This window comes from Petromyzon marinus, chromosome 7 (genome assembly GCF_048934315.1).
Source record: "Petromyzon marinus isolate PM22_M1 ecotype Great Lakes invasive population chromosome 7, UKy_Petmar_22M1.pri1.0, whole genome shotgun sequence".
NCBI classification, from domain to species: domain Eukaryota; kingdom Metazoa; phylum Chordata; class Hyperoartia; order Petromyzontiformes; family Petromyzontidae; genus Petromyzon; species Petromyzon marinus.
Window position 1 is genome coordinate 11,248,892 of NC_133673.1, and position 19,159 is coordinate 11,268,050.

The window sequence follows — 19,159 nt, forward strand, 5'->3', positions numbered from 1 at the left end:
AGTGACGTCACGCGACACCGATGCCACTTTCCGTGGGAAAAGCGTAGGATGTGAAGTGACCGAAGTAACATCACGCTCAGTAACATATTCTACGATCAATCTAAAACAATTAGTATTTTCATTTCTGAAATATATCTCGGCGAAATTTTTTTATTTTTCAGCTTAAGAGTAAAATCCTGTAAACATCTTTATTCTATGAATTGGAATTAAAAGCCAAGCAGTATTTTTTGTAGGCTTTTTTTGCAACAAATAACATTTTGCTGTGCTTTTGCCAAGATGTGGTGAGGGGAGAACATTCGGTCTCACCTTTACCGATGTAGACCATGCCATATTCGCGCCCGGCAGGGGCCTTGTACTCCACAACGAAGCACACCTCCTTCCCGATCAACTTCTTCCGCAAGAACTCGCGTGCTGGGAAAGCCCACGGCTGTTGGGCGCAGCAATAAAACAATGATGGGGGGAGGTCAGACCCAATTGCAAACACAAGTCCCCACTATCAACGACAAGCAGTCCGGATGGAAAATGTGCACTTAAGGTTGTGCCACTGCAGTCCAAAGTTTTTCAGCAGAATATTTCCAGTACAAATCAAATGGAAAAAAGGCGTTTAAGTATTAAAAGCTGCCACGTCTACACATTTATTTTTCTTGTCGCTGACGTTGATGTAGAGCAGTGTTATTCATTGCAAGGCCTGCAGGCCACTGGCGGGCCCCTGGTGGCCTTTAGTGCGGCCCCTGACGTGCGGCCCCCAACAATACACAACTGTGAAAACACCCCATCATGCTGTCAAACCAAATGTGTTGAAATGTGTGGCAGCCCTCACACTAACGTCTTATAGGCGAAAATGGCCCCCCTCTTTAATGAGTGAAGAACACTGATGCATAGCAACAACTAACATCTTACATTGGGATGATTGAGCCAGATAACAGGGTCAGGAGTAGCAGGAGTATGTAATGCTGCGATGCCTCGTTCATATTTGTGAATCGAGCAACGAGTTGTTATACATGTTCTATGGTCTGTTCTGGAGTGATGTACAACACAACCGCGGAAGACCCAGGTTCGTTTAAGTTACAATTATGCATGACATACATTCAGTACCTTCATGATAGAAATAAAACGACAGTGACAATTTGTTGCCACTGTGGAGCAAAGGAGCAATTTCAGCTGGGGATGAACTTGAGATTAAGTGAAATGTAACTTATTCAAAGCTTTATTCTATGAAACATCCAAGGAGGAGATGGAAAAATATATTTTTAATTCAGTTTGCCTACGGCCATAATGTCCTGCTGCCAAATGCTGTTCCTGTTGAACACGAGTTTTTACCATGCACATGGGAAAAAAGACGTGTTTACAGCAGCTGCTGCTATACCCGTGGCAGCAGACCAGCCACACTTGCACATGCTCAAAGTAAACGCATGCCGGTCAAATGGAAACACCAGCCATCTCCTGCAGCCCCAAAGTGCCACCACCTACAGTGAGGGAAAAAAGTATTTGATCCCCTGCTGATTTTGTACGTTTGCCCACTGACAAAGAAATGATCAGTCTATAATTTTAATGGTAGGTTATTTGAACAGTGAGAGACAGAATAACAACAAAAATCCAGAAAAACGCATGTAAAAAATTGTATAAATTGATTTGCATTTTAATGAGGGAAATAAGTATTTGGCCCCCTCTCAATCAGAAAGATTTCTGGCTCCCAGGTGTCTTTTATACAGGTAACGAGCTGAGATTAGGAGCACACTCTTAAAGGGACACATCCAAGGGAGTGCTCCTAATCTCAGCTTGTTACCTGTATAAAAGACACCTGTCCATAGAAGCAATCAATCAATCAGATTCCAAACTCTCCACCATGGCCAAGACCAAAGAGCTCTCCAAGGATGTCAGGGACAAGATTGTAGACCTACACAAGGCTGGAATGGGCTACAAGACCATTGCCAAGCAGCTTGGTGAGAAGGTGACAACAGTTGGTGCGATTATTCGCAAATGGAAGAAACAAAAAAAGAACTGTCAATCTCCCTCGGTCTGGGGCTCCATGCAAGATTTCACCTCGTGGAGTTGCAATGATCATGAGAATGGTGAGGAATCAGCCCAGAACTACACGGGAGGATCTTGTCAATGATCTCAAGGCAGCTGGGACCATAGTCACCAAGAAAACAATTGGTAACACATTCTTGGTTCTTTCAGTAAAGTCACGTTGAAAGGAAACAATAAAATAAAATATATATTAAAAACAATAAAATTCTCACAATGTTTCGACTGTAACACAAACAGTCATCATCAGGTGTGAAAACCAACGGCAAGAAACATTTGAAAAAAGTGGCGGTTTGTATTTATTTATTTTAAACGTTAGCACCACGGATAGCGATTTGACAGTTTGTTAGATGGACGAGTCCATTAATGTTCGGAAAAGGAGGGGGGAGACGGAAAAATTAATGTATGCTGTCTGAAAGCCACCGTAAGCGTGAACAATCAATTAAGACCCGAAATGGTTTATCAAATCCTTCCAATGATTGCTAAGCCAGAATCCATCTTCTCGGTTGAAATTGTCTGTGTTTGTATATGTGGATAGCAAAGATGAGCGTTTTGAATTATATAAATTAAAGAGGGATGACATTGTAATGCTCTCAGCCGACAAGGGCAATGCTACTGTCATCATGGATAAATAGAATATAACAACAAAATTAAAGAATTACTCGACAATGGCAGCTATACAAAAATAAAAAGAGATCCCACCAACAGCCTCGTCACACAAACCAACAAAATAATTTCTGATTCAACCGCATTAATTGATCAAACTAAACAGTTTTCGTTGAAACCTTCTGCTGCCAGGCCACCAAGATTATACGGCTTACCAAAAATACATAAAGTGAATACAACCCTTCGTCCCATCGTCTCTACTATCAACTCCCCACCTACAAACTGGCTCGTTTTCTGTCTGAAATCCTGCAGCCTTTCACTGGAAAAACCACCTCTGCAGTACAAAAATTCTACTCACCTGGTATCGACAATCAAGGCTATTTCCCTGTCCCCAGATGACCTGCTCGTCAGTTTTGATGTAGTTTCCTTATTCACCAAAGTTCCTGTACCTGACACCATCGCAATCATTGAAGACTTGGTTCATCAAGGACTCAACACTGAGGTACCCCGCCCACCTGGTGAGACACTGCTTAACCAATACATACTTCACTTGGAATGGAACTTTCTACAAACAAACTGAGGGCACCCCAATGGGCTCCCCCCTATCTCCGGTTATAGCCAACATTTTCATGGAGAAATTTGAGACTGACGCCATCCAGACTGCCACTCTGTGCCCAACCTTATGGAAGAGGTACGTGGATGACACTTTTGTCATCTGGCCACATGGCCGGCCTGCTCTAGACCAATTCTTCGACCACATCAATTCCATACACCCAGCCATCAGATTTACCATGAAAGTCGAAAAAGATGGCAAGCTACCTTTTGTGGATGTCCTAATAAAAAAGAGACCTGATGGTTCAATGAGCCACTCTGTCTACAGGAAAGCTACCCATACGGATGCTTATCTGAAACCGGATTCCCACCACCATCCATCACAGAAGAATTCTCTCATCAAGACTCTGCACCATAAAGCCCAATGCATATCCGACCAGGAACACATAGGCAGTGAACTCAAGCACGTACACTAAGCTCTTAAGGCTAATGGTTACTCCGACTATACAATCCGCAAAGCTATCACTCAAACCATGAAGAAAGACCCTCTTGAGGAGCCTTTCAAAACCATCACTTTACCCTACATTGCGGGGATCACAAAAAAGATCTCCAAAATCTTGAATAAACACAAGATCCAGGTCCGTTTCAACACATTACATAAAATCCGTGATCTGGTTCCGTCTGTAAAATGTGTTTCCGGACCTACAGTACCCTGGTGTCTACAAACTAAGTTGCCTCTGTGGTAGTAGTTACAATGGAGAAACCAAACGACATGTCTCGGACCGCATTCGTGAACACAAAGCAGACCTTAAACACGGTAGGACCAACACCTCGGCCGTGGCAGATCACTGTTATAATTCAGTAGGCTCACGTGACATTGACTTCTCCAAGACAGAGGTTCTTTGCAAGCCATCGGGCTACCATGAGAGATTCGTTCATGAGGCTATCCACATACACAAACACAGAGACAATTTCAACCGAGAAGATGGATTCTGGCTTAGCAATCATTGGAAGGATGTGATAAACCATTTCAGGTCTTAATTGATTGTTCACGCTTACGGTGGCTTTCAGACAGCACACATTAATTTTTTCGTCTCCCCCCTCCTCTTTTCCGAACATAGATGGATGAGTCCATCTAACAAACTGTCAAATCGCTATCCGTGACACTAACATTTAAATAAATAAATAAAAACTGACCGCCGCTTTTTTCAAATGTTTCTTGCCGTTGGTTTTCACACCTGATGATGACTGTTTGTGTTAGTCGAAACGTCGTGAGAATTTTATTATTTATATATATTTTATTATTTTATTGTTTCCCTTCAACGTGACTTTACCGAAAGAACAAAGAATATGAATCACTGCAGTCACGAAAGCTTTAAATCGAAATTTAATTGGTAACACATTACGCTGTGAAGGACTGAAATCCTGCAGCGCCCGCAAGGTCCCCCTGCTCAAGAAAGCACATATGCATGCCCGTCTGAAGTTTGAAAATGAACATCTGAATGATTCAGAGGACAACTGGATTAAAGTGTTGTGGTCAGATGAGACCAAAATAGAGCTCTTTGGCATCAACTCAACTCGCCGTGTTTGGAGGAGGAGGAATGCTGCCTATGACCCCAAGAACACCATCCCCACCATCAAACATGGGGGTGGAAACATTATGCTTTGGGGGTGTTTTTCTGCTAAGGGGACAGGACAACTTCACCGCATCAAAGGGACGATGCACGGGGCCATGTAACGTCAAATCTTGGGTGAGAACCTCCTTCCCTCAGCCAGGGCATTGAAAATGGGTTATGGATGGGTATTCCAGCATGACAATGACCCAAACCACACGGCCAAGGCAACAAAGGAGTGGCTCAAGAAGAAGCACATTAAGGTCTTGGAGTAGCCTAGCCAGTATCCAGACCTTAATCCCATAGAAAATCTGTGGATGGAGCTGAAGGTTCGAGTTGCCAAACGTCAGCCTCGAAACCTTAATGACTTGGAGAAGATCTGCAAAGAGGAGTGGGACAAAATCCCTCCTGAGATGTGTGCAAACCTGGTGGCCAACTACAAGAAACGTCTGACCTCTGTGATTGCCAACAAGGGTTTTGCCACCAAGTACTAAGTCATGTTTTGCAGAGGAATCAAATACTTATTTCCCTCATTAAAATGCAAATCAATTTCATTTTTGACATGAGTTTTTCTGGATTTTGTGTTGTTATTCTGTCTCTCACTGTTCAAATAAACCTACCATTAAAATTATAGACTGATCATTTCTTCGTCAGTGGGCAAACGTACATAATCAGCAGGGGATCAAATACTTTTTCCCTCACTGTATAAAGTTACACACGAGGTAGTCCTAAGCCAAAAATGAAAACACCTGCAGAAAGCACATCGCATCAACAACAGATTATTTGGCAACTGACGAACACGTTGAGTATCGAAAGAGAAAGCGAGGACGGGGGGGGGGCAACAAGTAGATTTCATTCACGTACTTGCTTTAACCCCCCCAATATTGAGTTACGAAATTCACGAGTGACAAGTGAAAAGCGAAATCTACTTTCGGAGCAATAAAATTCGTGTTACAAAATTGGCCCTCTCAGACGCAGTTCCGCGTCAGACAACGGCATCACCCACCAAGCCCACACACAAATGCAGGTAGTCCTGAAATTTCTTGCTCATGCCACATCTGGTGGAAGGACCTCCCTCTAAAGAGAACTCAAAAAAGCCCGCCTCTCGAAGGAATTTATACTATTTGGCTATTTGCCACACATTGGCCAGTTGCCACGAATCCGGGAAGTCGGGGTTACCCACACTTTACCACACCGCACACAATGCGCTTGGTGGACGGAAGCGGGGAGGATTTAAGAAATGCGTCCATACTTTCGGTGTTCATATATACAAGTAGAGTATCCATGACTCCAACGTACAGTAGGTATTAACTGTAAGAACTGTCCTTTGGCATTAAAAAAATACAGTGAACATCAGCAGCAATGATGTACCCACTGCTGGATGAACACCCCTTCGCAGCCTCCATCTCTCTCATGGTCCTGCAATCCAACAATCCATATGGCTTTTGTATGTGTTTATTTCACCACTCCATCTCCGCAAAGGGCGGTCTCTTAGACGAATTTCCTTCTATGACTGTTATTCCCGCCGTTAGTATCGAGTATCAGCCATCATCACTTACAGGAACATGTCTTGCTCATGCCTACTTACTTTTCATGAACATTCAACGATGCCTCTAACGTGCATGTTCACTAAAACGCGTTTTGTATTGTTTTTTTTGTATTGCCTTGCTTTGTATTGTATTTTTGTTGTTGTTACATTCTGACCCGCCCCTACTGGACATGTGAAAAAGAGCTGTATAGCTCATCGGATTCCACCATTATGACAATTCTGATTCTCTCTCTTGGTGTAATTACAAACATGCTCTGTTGCACTCCTTTCAGCTTTTGTTTCATATACTTTGTTCAATGTCCAAGCTTCCGATCCATATTTCATAGTGGGAAATATGGACCAATAAAAAAAATCTTCTTTTGCAAGGCAAATTTATTCAAGGCAGACCGGGGTTAAAATGACAAAAATAAGGAGGCGGAAGAGAGCAAAATTGCAATGATTTTGGAAAGTTGAACTCAAGAATAAAAAGCAACTCACCAAGAGTTAAAAGGAAATGACAAGAGGGCATACTTTTAAAATCGATAGGCTTGTTATAATTACGTAAACAATGGCACAAATACGCTTTTAAAATAAAAATAATGAACTCATAACTTTTTAGACTTCAACTCTTTTTGGAAATAATAAACAGGAACTATTTCAGATTTTCTTGTGGCTGGATGACGCAATTCCCTGCAAATGCAACAAGTGTTTGTTGTCCTTCACTCGCACCTTCAATTAGCACGGTTGGCTACGTACGGTGCGAAAGAAGTTCAACACACATACACACTTCGTCAAGCATTCCCCTCCCCTAAGGCAGTGGGTAAATTTTGGAGTGACTGATTGGCATGTGCTTTTATAGAGTGCTGGCATTCATATTATGTTTTGTATATATGTATGTGTTCGCATGTAACCTACATGATGCAGACAGCACTGATTCAAATTCATCAGCATTCTCATTACGAGGGACGTGTTAAACAACTATCAGGCATGTCCCGCATGTAACAACTTAATTTGGATTTGAACAGAACAGAGGTAAATTGGTCAACTCATAATACCTATACTGTAGCGGGTCACGAGGAATGCAGTATGAGAAACCGTGATGCAGCCAAACGTAAGAGCCAACAGCAATGATTCAAAATTACATGTTTTCACTTCTCAGACATCAGTGCTCGATCTGCGCGTTTGAAGTTTATACTCGGGCGCATTTTGTGGAGTTGGCAAACGCTAAGCGACTCGCGTCACATCTCAAACATTTGAAATGGCCACCTCCAGCAGCAGCTTTCCCTGTGAGTATAGGGTGACTCGGCACCAGGCCTGCAAACAAACATGAGTGGACGAGTAGGGGAGTGATGACTGCGAACTGGAATCCCAATTGCATAAAAAGTATGTATGCTCCGCACCGTATGTAGCCAACTGTGCTAATCGGAGGTGCGAAAATGCGGGATATGTTTCCAATTTGTAAAATTTTGGACCATGACGCTGGCACACAATGGGCCTACCCATTTTAAAATTATGCGAGAGGGCCTTCAACGCCAACTGTGAAGTGGACAGCTCGTAGTCGTATTTTATGGTCGATACACCCACAACAATAACCAGGGCAGCCACAAGGCATGAACCGCCAACCCACGCAACAGAGCCCGGCGATCTCACTTCCGCCGAGCCACATCCACCATCACCACCACCCCACGCTTGGTAAAGGCGCTCCTTTGGGTGCGAGCAGAGGCGCTGTGGCACACCTCATCGGGGATGTCGCGGGCGTCTGGCAGGCTGAGCGCAGCACGGCGGGCCAGGGCGGGCGCCCGCACGTTACTCAGGTTGATCTGCCGCTCGGGCGGAGGACCCCCCCGGGGCTGCCCGCGGACGATGATCGCGCCGCCGGAGAGCACCTGCGATCCCGGGGGGGGGGGGGGGCGGGTGCACAGAGCAAGAAGAGGGCGCGCACAGACAACGCGTTCGCAAAGTTAACGAATTCGTGGGGGGGGGGGGGATATCGCACCGCACAAGCAGATTGCGTCACGCTTTCCAACATGCATTATTTTTTGTCCCAGGATGTATTCAATAGGGCAGTATGGAAGCCGGCAAGGGTAGCTTTCGGCTTTTGGATATTTGCAAACGGTTGTTTTTGTGCTGGTTTGTGTCTCTGGGTTTTCATCGATTTGACCGGTTTTCATTTGGGTCCTTCCGACCAACACCATTATATTAAAGTTGTGTCCATATTGGATCAGCTTTACAAGAGTTAGTGCCCGACCTTATAGACGGACAGAGTGAAAGCACGAATCTGCTTAACCTTGGTTAAAAACACAACAGCGCGTAACCTTTCCTTCTCTTAAACAAAAGCTTAATTTGTTTGCAATAACAGTCCCAGATAATGACTCTTTGTCTGAATCAATGTAAGCCTGAAAGCCTTCGATAGTCATTCAATTATCCACGTATTTGCTAACAATGGCATATATCTCTTAATGTTGTTTAACGCTTGTTTTGTAATGATTTGTTGGGTTAATACAGAAAGTCAACACTGAGCTAATCACCCAAGTTGTGCATACAAGATTTCTAACCACGTATGGGTCATTGCAGACATGTGCTGGACTGCTGATTGAACGGATTTTGAAAGACAGTGTTCAATTCACAACATCGTGAATTAAAGTTAACTAGGTTCTGAATCTCAAACTTAGTGGAAATTCCTTTGCAAGGAGTACATTGGGTACTGAAAGAAATGTCTTCAAATGTTGCTCACAAATTGCCCATCCGGGCCTGGAAATCCTCGTGTTGCTATGGAGCCAAGTGTACAATGATTTTTGCGCTACGAATAGCGGGATAAGTGGCGCTTCGTCGAATTCTGCTAACGGTGATTTAATTTACGCATTATTTTTGTGGGTGACATTTTCATTCGGCAGCCCTAAACAAAGTGTTCCCCTTTTGTTTAAAGTTCACCACTAGTTATGCATTACACTTTCGACGGAAGATCTTTCTAACCAGACAAAACACCGTTGATGAGCACATACGTTGGCCTCTTTCGTAAGGGTTGAGTTTTTAATAATTGACAGAACCATTGGGGGAAAAAAAGTTTCTACGTTACAACATTTTCTTCACCTCATTCAACTCTACTATCTGAAAGGTCCTAAACGTTCTTGCATCGATATTTTACTTCACTGCACACTACGAACCAAACAGTATACTCCACATAACCTATTGCAGTGCTGTATTACATAACAATTACAAACGTCCAAGTTTATTTGGCACTGTGGAATAGTAGGCAAAAACACCCTCTTAAAGCTCACTCTAGCTGAGGCCCTTCCGCCAGCAGTAGCGTGAGTAGGCAATTGCAGGGCTGCGCTTTTAGTTTTTACTCTGAAGAACTGTACTTGACCACTGACACATTTTTAATTACGTTATAGTATATTGTTTACACACACGTAATAATAATAATGTGTGACGTGCGGACACAAGGCAATGGTGGCTATGAGATGTTAACTACCTCGCCTGGTACACAGGAGCTCCGTGGGTTCGATCACGACCCCTGACGCCTCCCTGTTATGGATGTATATTTGGAGGTTTTTGTGTGTGTGTGTGTTACAAATCAACGTGCCTTTAAGTGTAATTTGGCTGCCAAATTACACATTCCCACGCGATGATAAACCACTTCGTTTGCGCTTATCATTTGTAATCGCCAGGGTCGCTTCAGAAAGAAAGAGACGCGTGAAGCTCAGTGGGCCTTACCTGGTAACAAAAAAATAAAGAATAAAAGAGATCATTTTACTTTTAAACCGGGTCTCACCACGGTTAAGTTGAAACGATTTAACACACGAGCTGGATGGCGGCCGGGGAGCAGCAAAACTTTAAAGAAAACAAATTGTTTTCAAACCTAATAAACTCAAACGTAATATTCATCGTATGGGGGGGGGCGGGGGGGTGGCGATGAATACTTGCAATTCCAACAAGGTGGATGAAGGAAAAATAGCGAGGTGTAAACATTTTAATGAATCGTTAAAATGAGGGTGGGCTTTGGCCACACGTCATGGGCGAGGAGCGATGATGGCCGATGTTTCAGAGGCGTTGGGGCGGGATTGTCAAGCGTGGAGGGGAAAAAAAGGGAAAGACGAGGAGACCCGGGAACGATTAAATCAGCAGCATTGTTGCGATTAAAGTTGCCGGGAAGACGATGTGTATAACATCGCGGCGGTGTGGTGCGTGTGTGCGCGCAGGCATTTCATCCAGCAGTGGATTTGCCCGCGGGCTTGGTGATAACGGTTTATTTATAAGCATTTCGGGGTTGTTGTTTTTTTAAAGTTTTACATATATACTTTAATGCTAACATATGCTGCAAACATTCGCGGTTTTGTTTCTTCTTAAACCTCCCTTTTATTGCGCCGAACGGTGGTTTTAAAAAAAACTAATTTAGGAGGGAAAATATTTTTGGTTTTTTTTAAACCACATTCGCTTCTACTTTATCAGCCAGTCGGGCTTAGTGGTGGTGGTGACGGGAGGGCTAACAACAAAACATCCCGTAACAAACAAAAAAAATGTTTAAATTATTGTAAAAAATATTTGCAACGTTGTGTGGCGTGTTAAAAGGGAAACGGAAACGCGTGGCGCTAATGGCCCGGCCCAGATTCCCACCACCACCACGGGCAGCGGCAAGAACCAAGAGCCCCCATCGACTCTCGCAGTGCCAACGTGTCCATCCATCCCAACCCCGGGGCCTTCAACTTCTTACCCCGGCCCCCAGCACCCCCTCCTCGATACTCCTCCAGAACTTAGTGCGTGGATATTGTTTTCGTGTCGTGTGTGTTAACTGCAAAGATAGTGCCCCCCGGGGGGGGGCTGTGTCTTGGTTTGCTGCTAGTTAAATGTTTAAGGGAACGCACGAGCGACTTCGTGGCGTGAAACGTGTCCAAAGTCGATGCTTTTTTTAAAATAAAAAAATAAAAACCAACCACGCTGTGAGAGAGAGCGAGAGAGAGACGGCGACGAGTGCGGGTTGATTTAAAAAAAAGGGATTTGTTTTTTTTAAACATTCACAGCGGACACAGAGAGAGAGATAGTCCATGGCTGTGGCAAGAGAGAGAGGAGGAGGAGGAGGACCCCCCATTGGTAGCACGTGAAGTGTGGAGCGGCCGCTTTGGTTGTGTTCTAGGCTGGCCTAGGGAGAGGGAGGTCGGGGATGTGAGCAAGGAGGGTGGACGGGGCCCGTCTCTTTGTCCGCCTCTGTCTGTCTCTCTGTCTCTCACCTGCTTGACGATGCCGCGCTGTGAGACGGGTTGCGTGGGAGCCGCCATAGTTGTCGGGGGGGGTGAGAGGGAGGGAACTTGGTTGCCGAGCAAAGGAAGTGAGGGCCGCGACAGCGCCACCGATCCACGCCGAGCCCAGCGTAACCACGTCCGGTACGGAGGTTAGAGACGTGGCACCGCCTCGAACCCGTCCATCACTTCCCCCTCCCACAACCCACTACCACCACCACTACCACCTCCTCCCACAACGTGTGCCTCGGCACGCCTCCCTCTCCGCTGTCTCCTCTCTCCGCGTCATCATCACCGCAAGGATGATGGTGGTGGTGGTGATGATGATGGTGATGATGATGATGGTGGTGATGATGATGATGGTGGTGATGATGATGGTGGTGATGATGATGATGGTGGTGATGATGATGGTGGTGTTGATGATGGTGGTGGTGGTGATGATGGCGGTGGTGATGATGGCGGTGATGATGATGGCGGTGATGATGATGGTGGTGGTGTTGATGATGGTGATGATGATGGTGGTGATGGTGATGGTGGTGATGATGGTGGTGATGATGATGGTGGTGATGATGATGGTGGTGATGATGGTGGTGGTGTTGATGATGGTGATGATGATGGTGGTGATGATGATTGTGATGATGGTGGTGGTGGTGATGATGGTGGTGGTGGTGTTGACGTGGCTTGTGTGTGGGGGGTAGCGGCTAGCGCGCCGAGCTACGGACCCGGCGACCCGAGTTCAATTCCCGCTCACGGCCAACACTGGTGGCGATTTATCCGAATTCATCCTGGGCACCAGCACCCCCCCCCCCCTCCCCTAGGTCGACTCGGCCTCAAATGGCGATGTTGTGAACCGTCGCCACTTCGTGAATCCCAATGGACGCTCATCCCCTCGTGTGCCTTAATAGGTGCTTGCTACCAGCACTTGCCTCTCCGGTCCGCGCAGGCTATGCGGGGCGTCTTTGTTGACACGTGGCACGGGATGCGCGCTTGCCACGAGAATGTGCGTCTGGGGGTAACGCTAACCCCCCCCCCACAACCTCGTTCACAGGACTAAACACATCTGAACGTCTACAACAATAAACGAATTATTTAAATTATAAGAACAGATGCTTCACTTGATCTTAGCCAAAAGGCCGAGGAAGCGATGGGGGTGGGGGGAAAGAATTATGAAATGTATCATGGGACCTTTTTTTGCCAGGACTAAAGTGTGAAACATCATAGGCTTTACCCTTTCAGGCAATAAAACAGGTGTCACGATGTTCAAACACGTACTTGTTGCGAACAAGTCCACGTGGTTATTGCAGACTTGATTCCTTGTGAAAGGTGTCTGTTTGGTCAGTTTAACACGTAGGCTTTCGAGACCAATATCATCCGTAATAGAGGGTTTTTTTTGTGGGTTATATCGCGTAGACATAAATGTGTAATTAAACCCGCCACCATTCGACGCAGCCAATTAGCAAGGTTTATCACGTAAACAGAACATGCCTGATGATTGTGAATATAGGTGAGGCGACAGCCACATTTGACTGTCGCCTGATGAAGCTAGTTGTAATTACTAGCGAAACGTCGTACTCAGATTGTATTTTTTTTAGGTAGCCAGTGCAGCTCATCACGTATCAAAGCTCGTGATCGGATCATATTTCTGTTTCCTATCAGACGAGCTGCAGCATCTGACACCCGACTGCATTGGCCGCAGGTGAACGGATCTGGCACAGCCGAAGATGGCTCTTGCCAGTAAGTCCACGTGGCTGATGAATGCGTGGACGAACACCCTCGGAGTCTCCGCATTCCGGGCACGACGGACCGTGCGCAGTTGTCGAAGCTGCTGCTGGTAGAAGCACCGTCCAGTCAGGCGCCTAATGCGAATGTCAGTTCGCTATCGACAAGGACACCAAGGGCATGTTGCCTTGTCCAACACTGGGATGTCGCAGTTGTCTTTGTGGATGGGCTCACGTTCGACTCTGTGCAGGTGATGGCGTGTCCCAAGCACGATTAATTTAGTCCTAATAGAGTTAAGCTGCAGGTGGTTTGATGTCACCTAGTTCCGTATGCCGTTGAGACGCAATATGAGGCTTGGCACGTGTGAAACGCACGAGTCAGCTTTTGTATGGAAGTAAAGTTTGTGTGTGTCGCCGGCATATGAACGCACGCCGATGATATACCGGAGGGCGATGCCGATGGCATCAGCGGTATCAAGGAGGAAGAGCACCGGGCCAAGTATAAGTCCCTGCAGCACACCGCACGTCACCGATGACCTGCGTGACAGGTTACCGGCAAAATTGACCCTTTGTATCCGACCTGTAATGAAGGACTCAATTCATGAAAGCACGGCACCTTGTACACCATCAGCAGTTCGAAGGCGGCTGACTAGGATGTTATGATCAACCGTGTCAACAGCAGGCAGGTCTAGTAAGCAAATGGCGTGACTTCACCACGTTCAGCTGCCATGAGTGCATTGAGGTTGACCTCCAAAACGTCTACCCGCACTATCTGGCTCATGAGTTCCATAGAGCCACCTGGCGATCGACTGACTTGCTGTGGGATGCCGCCCATTTATTCTGATGGGTGGCCAGTGGCGGGAGTTATGAAAGAAATTGATGACCCCATTGTTTCAACTGCGACGCCTGGAGATTACAGGACACGCATATATATTTTTAATACAGTTCAACAAATCTTACATTTCAAAAAACATGAAAGAGCAATACAAGTTGATACGCAACTTTAATGGTCAAGTGACATACATTGTGTGTGATTAAGAAGCAATTGCCCATTAAATGAAAAACAGAGATATAGATGCAATGTTTTGTCAGATGTAGGAGAAAGCATAAAGCAAGTAGAAGGCGTTACCAGTGTACGCATATAAATACAATTTTCCATCAACAAACGTTGGTGATTATCACGCTCGTCAACCTTCATATCAATTGCTGGATGAAGGCCATCTGTCCCCAAGCTATGGCAATCGTTCATGGTCTTGCGATGCAACAATCCATCTCGCTGCACGGTCGACATCCTCTCGGGCGTGTTCTATCCCGTGGCTGCCACTCTACCGTTAATCACGATCACCATGAAGTCGCCATGCCTTGTCGCCACATGTCCTGGTTAAACCCAATTACTTCACGAACAGCTACTAAATTATGAAAAAATAAGAATAGGTTTTACCCTTTGTGGCAATAAAACAGGAGGTTTCGATTTAAAGCTTTCGTGACTGCAAGGATTCATCTTCTTTGATTCTTTCGGTAAAGTCACGTAGAATGAAAATAAAATAATAAAATAAAACAATAAAATTCTCACGACGTTTCGGCCACAACACAAGTGGCCTTCTTCAGGTGAAAGGAACAAACCTGTCGGGACGACAGAGCTACAACATTGTAGAAGAAGGCCACTTGTGTTGTGGCCGAAACGTCGTGAGAATTTTATTGTTTTATTTTATTATTTTATTCTCATTCTACGTGACTTTACCGAAAGAACCAAAGAAGATGAATCCTTGCAGTCACGAAAGCTTTAAATCGAAACCTCCTGATTTATTGCCAGAAAGGGTAAAACCTATTCTTATTTTTTCATACTTTGCTACTGGCAAAAAGTTCCCATTTAGTCTCTAAATTTCGCATCTTTTCATGTCTTACAATTTCTCTTATTTGTAATTCCAAGCTTGCATTTCTGCTATTCAGAATGGCCTGAAATCAAATGTATCATTCCGGATGACCATTGCAAAGTATAATCTTGAGTTTTGATTGTGGTGTGCTGATCTTTAAAGGTGTATTGAGAATGTATATTCTGCTACTGATGCTCCTGCTGTTATGGAGTGACTCATGCAGCCAGCTATGGCTGCGGGGTTTGGTCGTACATGTTATGTATATCGTTTGTTGTTGGATTTGAATCACAGTTCCTATGATCACTGTTACATTGTTTTTGTGGCTTTATTTTGGTGATTTAGAGGACGGTTTGGTCTGGCCATGTTTGTTTGTTGTAGTACAGAGTTGGCTTGATAACGCTAATCTACATTGTCTTATGGTTGTTATTGTTTGACTTGCATCCCACTGGGATTTTTGCAAACAGCGTTAAAATGCGATCTTTTTTCAGGAACACTTTGCTGTTTTTTTCCAGGATTTTTTTCTGTTGCGCGTAGTCACTTTAAGATATTTTTTGTTCATGTTTTTGTTTTGTTGCGGTTGCACCCGAGTCAAGAGCCGCATGACTCACAGGGTTTTACCTAACAAATGAAACGGAAAACTGAAACCGCTTCATGTTTTGTTGTGCTACTTTCAGGTTTTTGCATTTTCTTTTATTGTCCAGGTAATGTGCACTGAAGATTAAAAACGTTCTCTTCAAGGAGATACGCTTTTGCCAAATTTGCCCACAACAACAGGAGATGTTTCCGAAACTTGAATTAGACAAATGCGGGAATAAACATTTATGGGTAAAATATTAACAATTTCAGATTTGCTGATGACATTGTCATTATAGCGAGCAGTGGGAATGAACTACAGGAAATTGTTGAATTAAATTCATTTTAATTCATGATTCCATGAAAAGTGGGGTGAAGATAAGTAAGAGTAAAACTAAATCATGTAGTACAATTTCGCTATGAGAATTAATTCGTCCAAATAAACCACAGTGTAATTGTCGCCATGCAACCAAAATGATCGACCAAATATTAAGCCACTGTAGTCTACATTCTATCAGTGGAGCAGTAATAACAAAACTACACAAACACTCTCCTGGATCCCTCTCTTGGCTATCAGACCTCGATATGGGATCCTCCAGTTTTTCCCTCCACCTTTAGAAACACGTGTTTAGAGTATTAGGCTGCTATAAATGTTGACAAGATAAGCCATTTCGTTGAGCGATCATTTGTGGTCAGGTTACTTCTGAAAAAGAGCTACTGTATATAGTTCAGTGGGCCTTACCTGGTAAAATAAAAAGTTGAGTTAGTAGTTTAGATATTGGTATTTGGCTCCTGAACATATAGCCATTCGCACTGAATTATCATCATTAAGATGTCTTTTGGAGAGACAATAAAAAAAAACCACGAGAGAATACCTTGGACAGTTATTGAAGGCAGACCAGGACCAAAATCATGGAATCGAGAAGCAGATGAGCACATTTAGCTCAGGTACTTTTAGAAAAAGGAACTTGATAATAAAAATTAACATTCATTTGTGTGATTTCATGACGATGTATTATCAATACATGTAACATTGATGTTTACAAAAAAACTGTCTCAATTTTTGGTTGCCAGAGCTGGGATTAATATTTTAGTCTTAAACAATGTGCAAAAAACCTGTCGAGACAACATGTTGTTATCAGCAAGCAGGAGCAATTCACTTCTCCATTGCTTGATGTGATTGATATGGTTTGTACATCCCTTTGTAAATCCACTGCTTAATGAAGGCATCCCAATGCCATGTGGGTCGTTGTTTGACCATACTTCACCACTTTGGTCAGTGTGGGTTCGTGAAGGTAGGGGTAGAGGGGGAGGAAATGGTCTCATACTGGCCCAGATATTATTCGCCACTGGGTTCATGGCACTAAAACTGTTCAATGTCTTATTTTACCAGTTAAGGCCCACTGAGCTGTATAGCTCTTTTTCAGAAGCGACCTTGGCCACATGATAGCTCGACGAAGTGGCAAATCATGTAGAAATGTATCGCAGCCAAATACTCTAAAATAATATTTTTAAATGTGGAGGGAAAAATCGGAGGACCCTGAGAAAAATCCACACGACCACGAGGAGAACATGCAAACTCCAAATATACAGGCGTCAGGGTCGGGATCAAACCCACGACTTCTTGTATTCCAGGCGAGGTAGTTAACATCTTGCCACCATGGTACAGAGGCTAGCACACGGTGCGAGCCACTTCAACATCGTAGTGACTTACTCGGAGATGCTAAGACTTGGAGGCACTTATGTTATTTCGCCGAGCACCCTTTGCACAATACGCACCCTACGCTGGTACACATTCTTCTGTCGCTCGTTTATACACAACTCTACGTGAGTTGCTCGCCTATACACAGCACTAGCCGTCTAACACTGACGGCGCTGAACCGAGACAGACAACTACCGTCGAGGAGCGCAATATCGAGTGGAGACGGCAGAGATGATGGTGACGAGACGACAGCAACGATGGCGACGATCTTCAACAGCACGACGGGAATCCGACTCCAAACGACAGCCTCGAGCTCTCGCTCAGGGCCCCCTTTTATGCTCCCAGCGTGGCCTCGTTCCGCCCCGGCCACGCCCCCTGTCTAGAACCTACCAGCGGGTTCCTGGGGCTTCCCCCTGTGCCCCTTCTGTAGCCTTTCCCCCAGACATCCCCTCTGGTGTATCACCTGGCCTGCTGACGTCAGGGCTGCTGTAAGCCGCAGAGCCCCTTCAGTTATCATTTTACAGCCCCTTTGTCAATCCACTTCAGGATGAAGATCTTCTCACAATGTCGGTTGTAAGAGTGGTTTGACCAAACTGCACCATCAACGAGCAGTGCAATATGAAAGATCATCCAGATGGATAAAAAAAAAAATACTTTTCACACTTCAAACACTAAGCCCTGTTTAAAATCTAAACAAACTGCCCACAAAACTTGGAATGGGCCAATAATGGCCCAACGATTCCAATTACAGGGCAACGTTGGGTCAATGTTGCAGGATTACTGTGTTATGCGTATACTCGTTTCTAGGTATGATATTTCGAATGATCCGAGGAAAGAAAACCCATTTCGGATTGAGCCAAAAAAGTGACGTCTCTAAAGCGACGTCACTTCAATGATATCATGCTTCTTCATGCTTTTCTCGCAAAATGTGACAATTTTTTACATATTTGATGTCACTGTCGCTTCAATTATTAAAATATATATGTTTCATACATTAAAATTATTGTTTTACGAATTGCACTTCCTGTTAAAAAATGTAAATACAATGATCGATATTTAGGATTATAGAAATAATTTATATCAGTGTCTAAACAATGACGTTAAAATTTTATCCATTTAACATTGGGCCCAACAATCCGATATCCAACCAAATTTGAATCCAGAATTCACCCCAATGTTCTGAAGTGACAGCATTGCCACATGCATTGCGAGGTTTTAATAAAAACAACTCAATCTAGCATGACATGTCGAAAAAAAACACGCATATAATTTTTTTTCATATCACACGTATCGATTTTTTTAAGCACTTGACTTTTATTTTACATTATGCTGTCTAAGAATATGTGCGTTAAAAGGGCATCGTTCATGCTTTTCGACGGATTCTGGACGTAAGTTGAAAATAACCAAGTTTACGCCAGTAAATATTAAACTTTGGATCCAACCGTTTGCCAACGTTAATGCAACGTTAGGATGTTTTACTACGTGGGGTAGCACCTTCCATTGGCCTCTCCCGTAAATATATATAAATTCTTACCGTAGTCTCATTGTGGAGAACATAAGTAACAACATAAACATGCAGGCACTATATCTCCCTCACGCATCTGTCTCTCAATAACCCGAACGAAAATAAATAGGAGTTTTATTTTTTACACTTACTGTCCTCCACAAGGCCTTTTGTGAGTGCATTTTTTTTATCAGCAATTGGTTCAACGCAAGCAAAACTTTGGA

The 19,159-nt window shown here is 44.2% G+C and overlaps 1 protein-coding gene, 1 long non-coding RNA gene and 1 pseudogene across 2 annotated transcripts in view; 1 reads left to right on the forward strand and 2 right to left on the reverse strand.

Annotated features, from left to right (window-relative positions):
• SND1 (staphylococcal nuclease and tudor domain containing 1) overlaps nt 1–11,754 on the reverse strand; it is a 228,057-nt gene extending 216,303 nt beyond the window's left edge. The window contains exons 1-3 of the mRNA XM_032949074.2: nt 11,556–11,754; nt 8,064–8,213; nt 307–427 (exon numbers count right to left, since the gene is read on the reverse strand). Of these exons, the coding sequence (XP_032804965.2) occupies nt 307–427; nt 8,064–8,213; nt 11,556–11,603 (319 nt within the window). The 5' untranslated portion in view covers nt 11,604–11,754. The remainder of the gene's footprint in view (nt 1–306; nt 428–8,063; nt 8,214–11,555) is intronic.
• A 294-nt stretch (nt 11,755–12,048) lies between these two features.
• Nucleotides 12,049–15,804, forward strand: LOC142924028 (uncharacterized). The gene is made up of 2 exons (XR_012941168.1): nt 12,049–12,469; nt 13,221–15,804. It is a non-coding gene; the product is annotated as an uncharacterized LOC142924028 (long non-coding RNA).
• On the reverse strand, nt 12,558–12,710 carry LOC116940120 (U2 spliceosomal RNA; annotated as a pseudogene).
• Nucleotides 15,805–19,159: the final 3,355 nt, after the last annotated feature.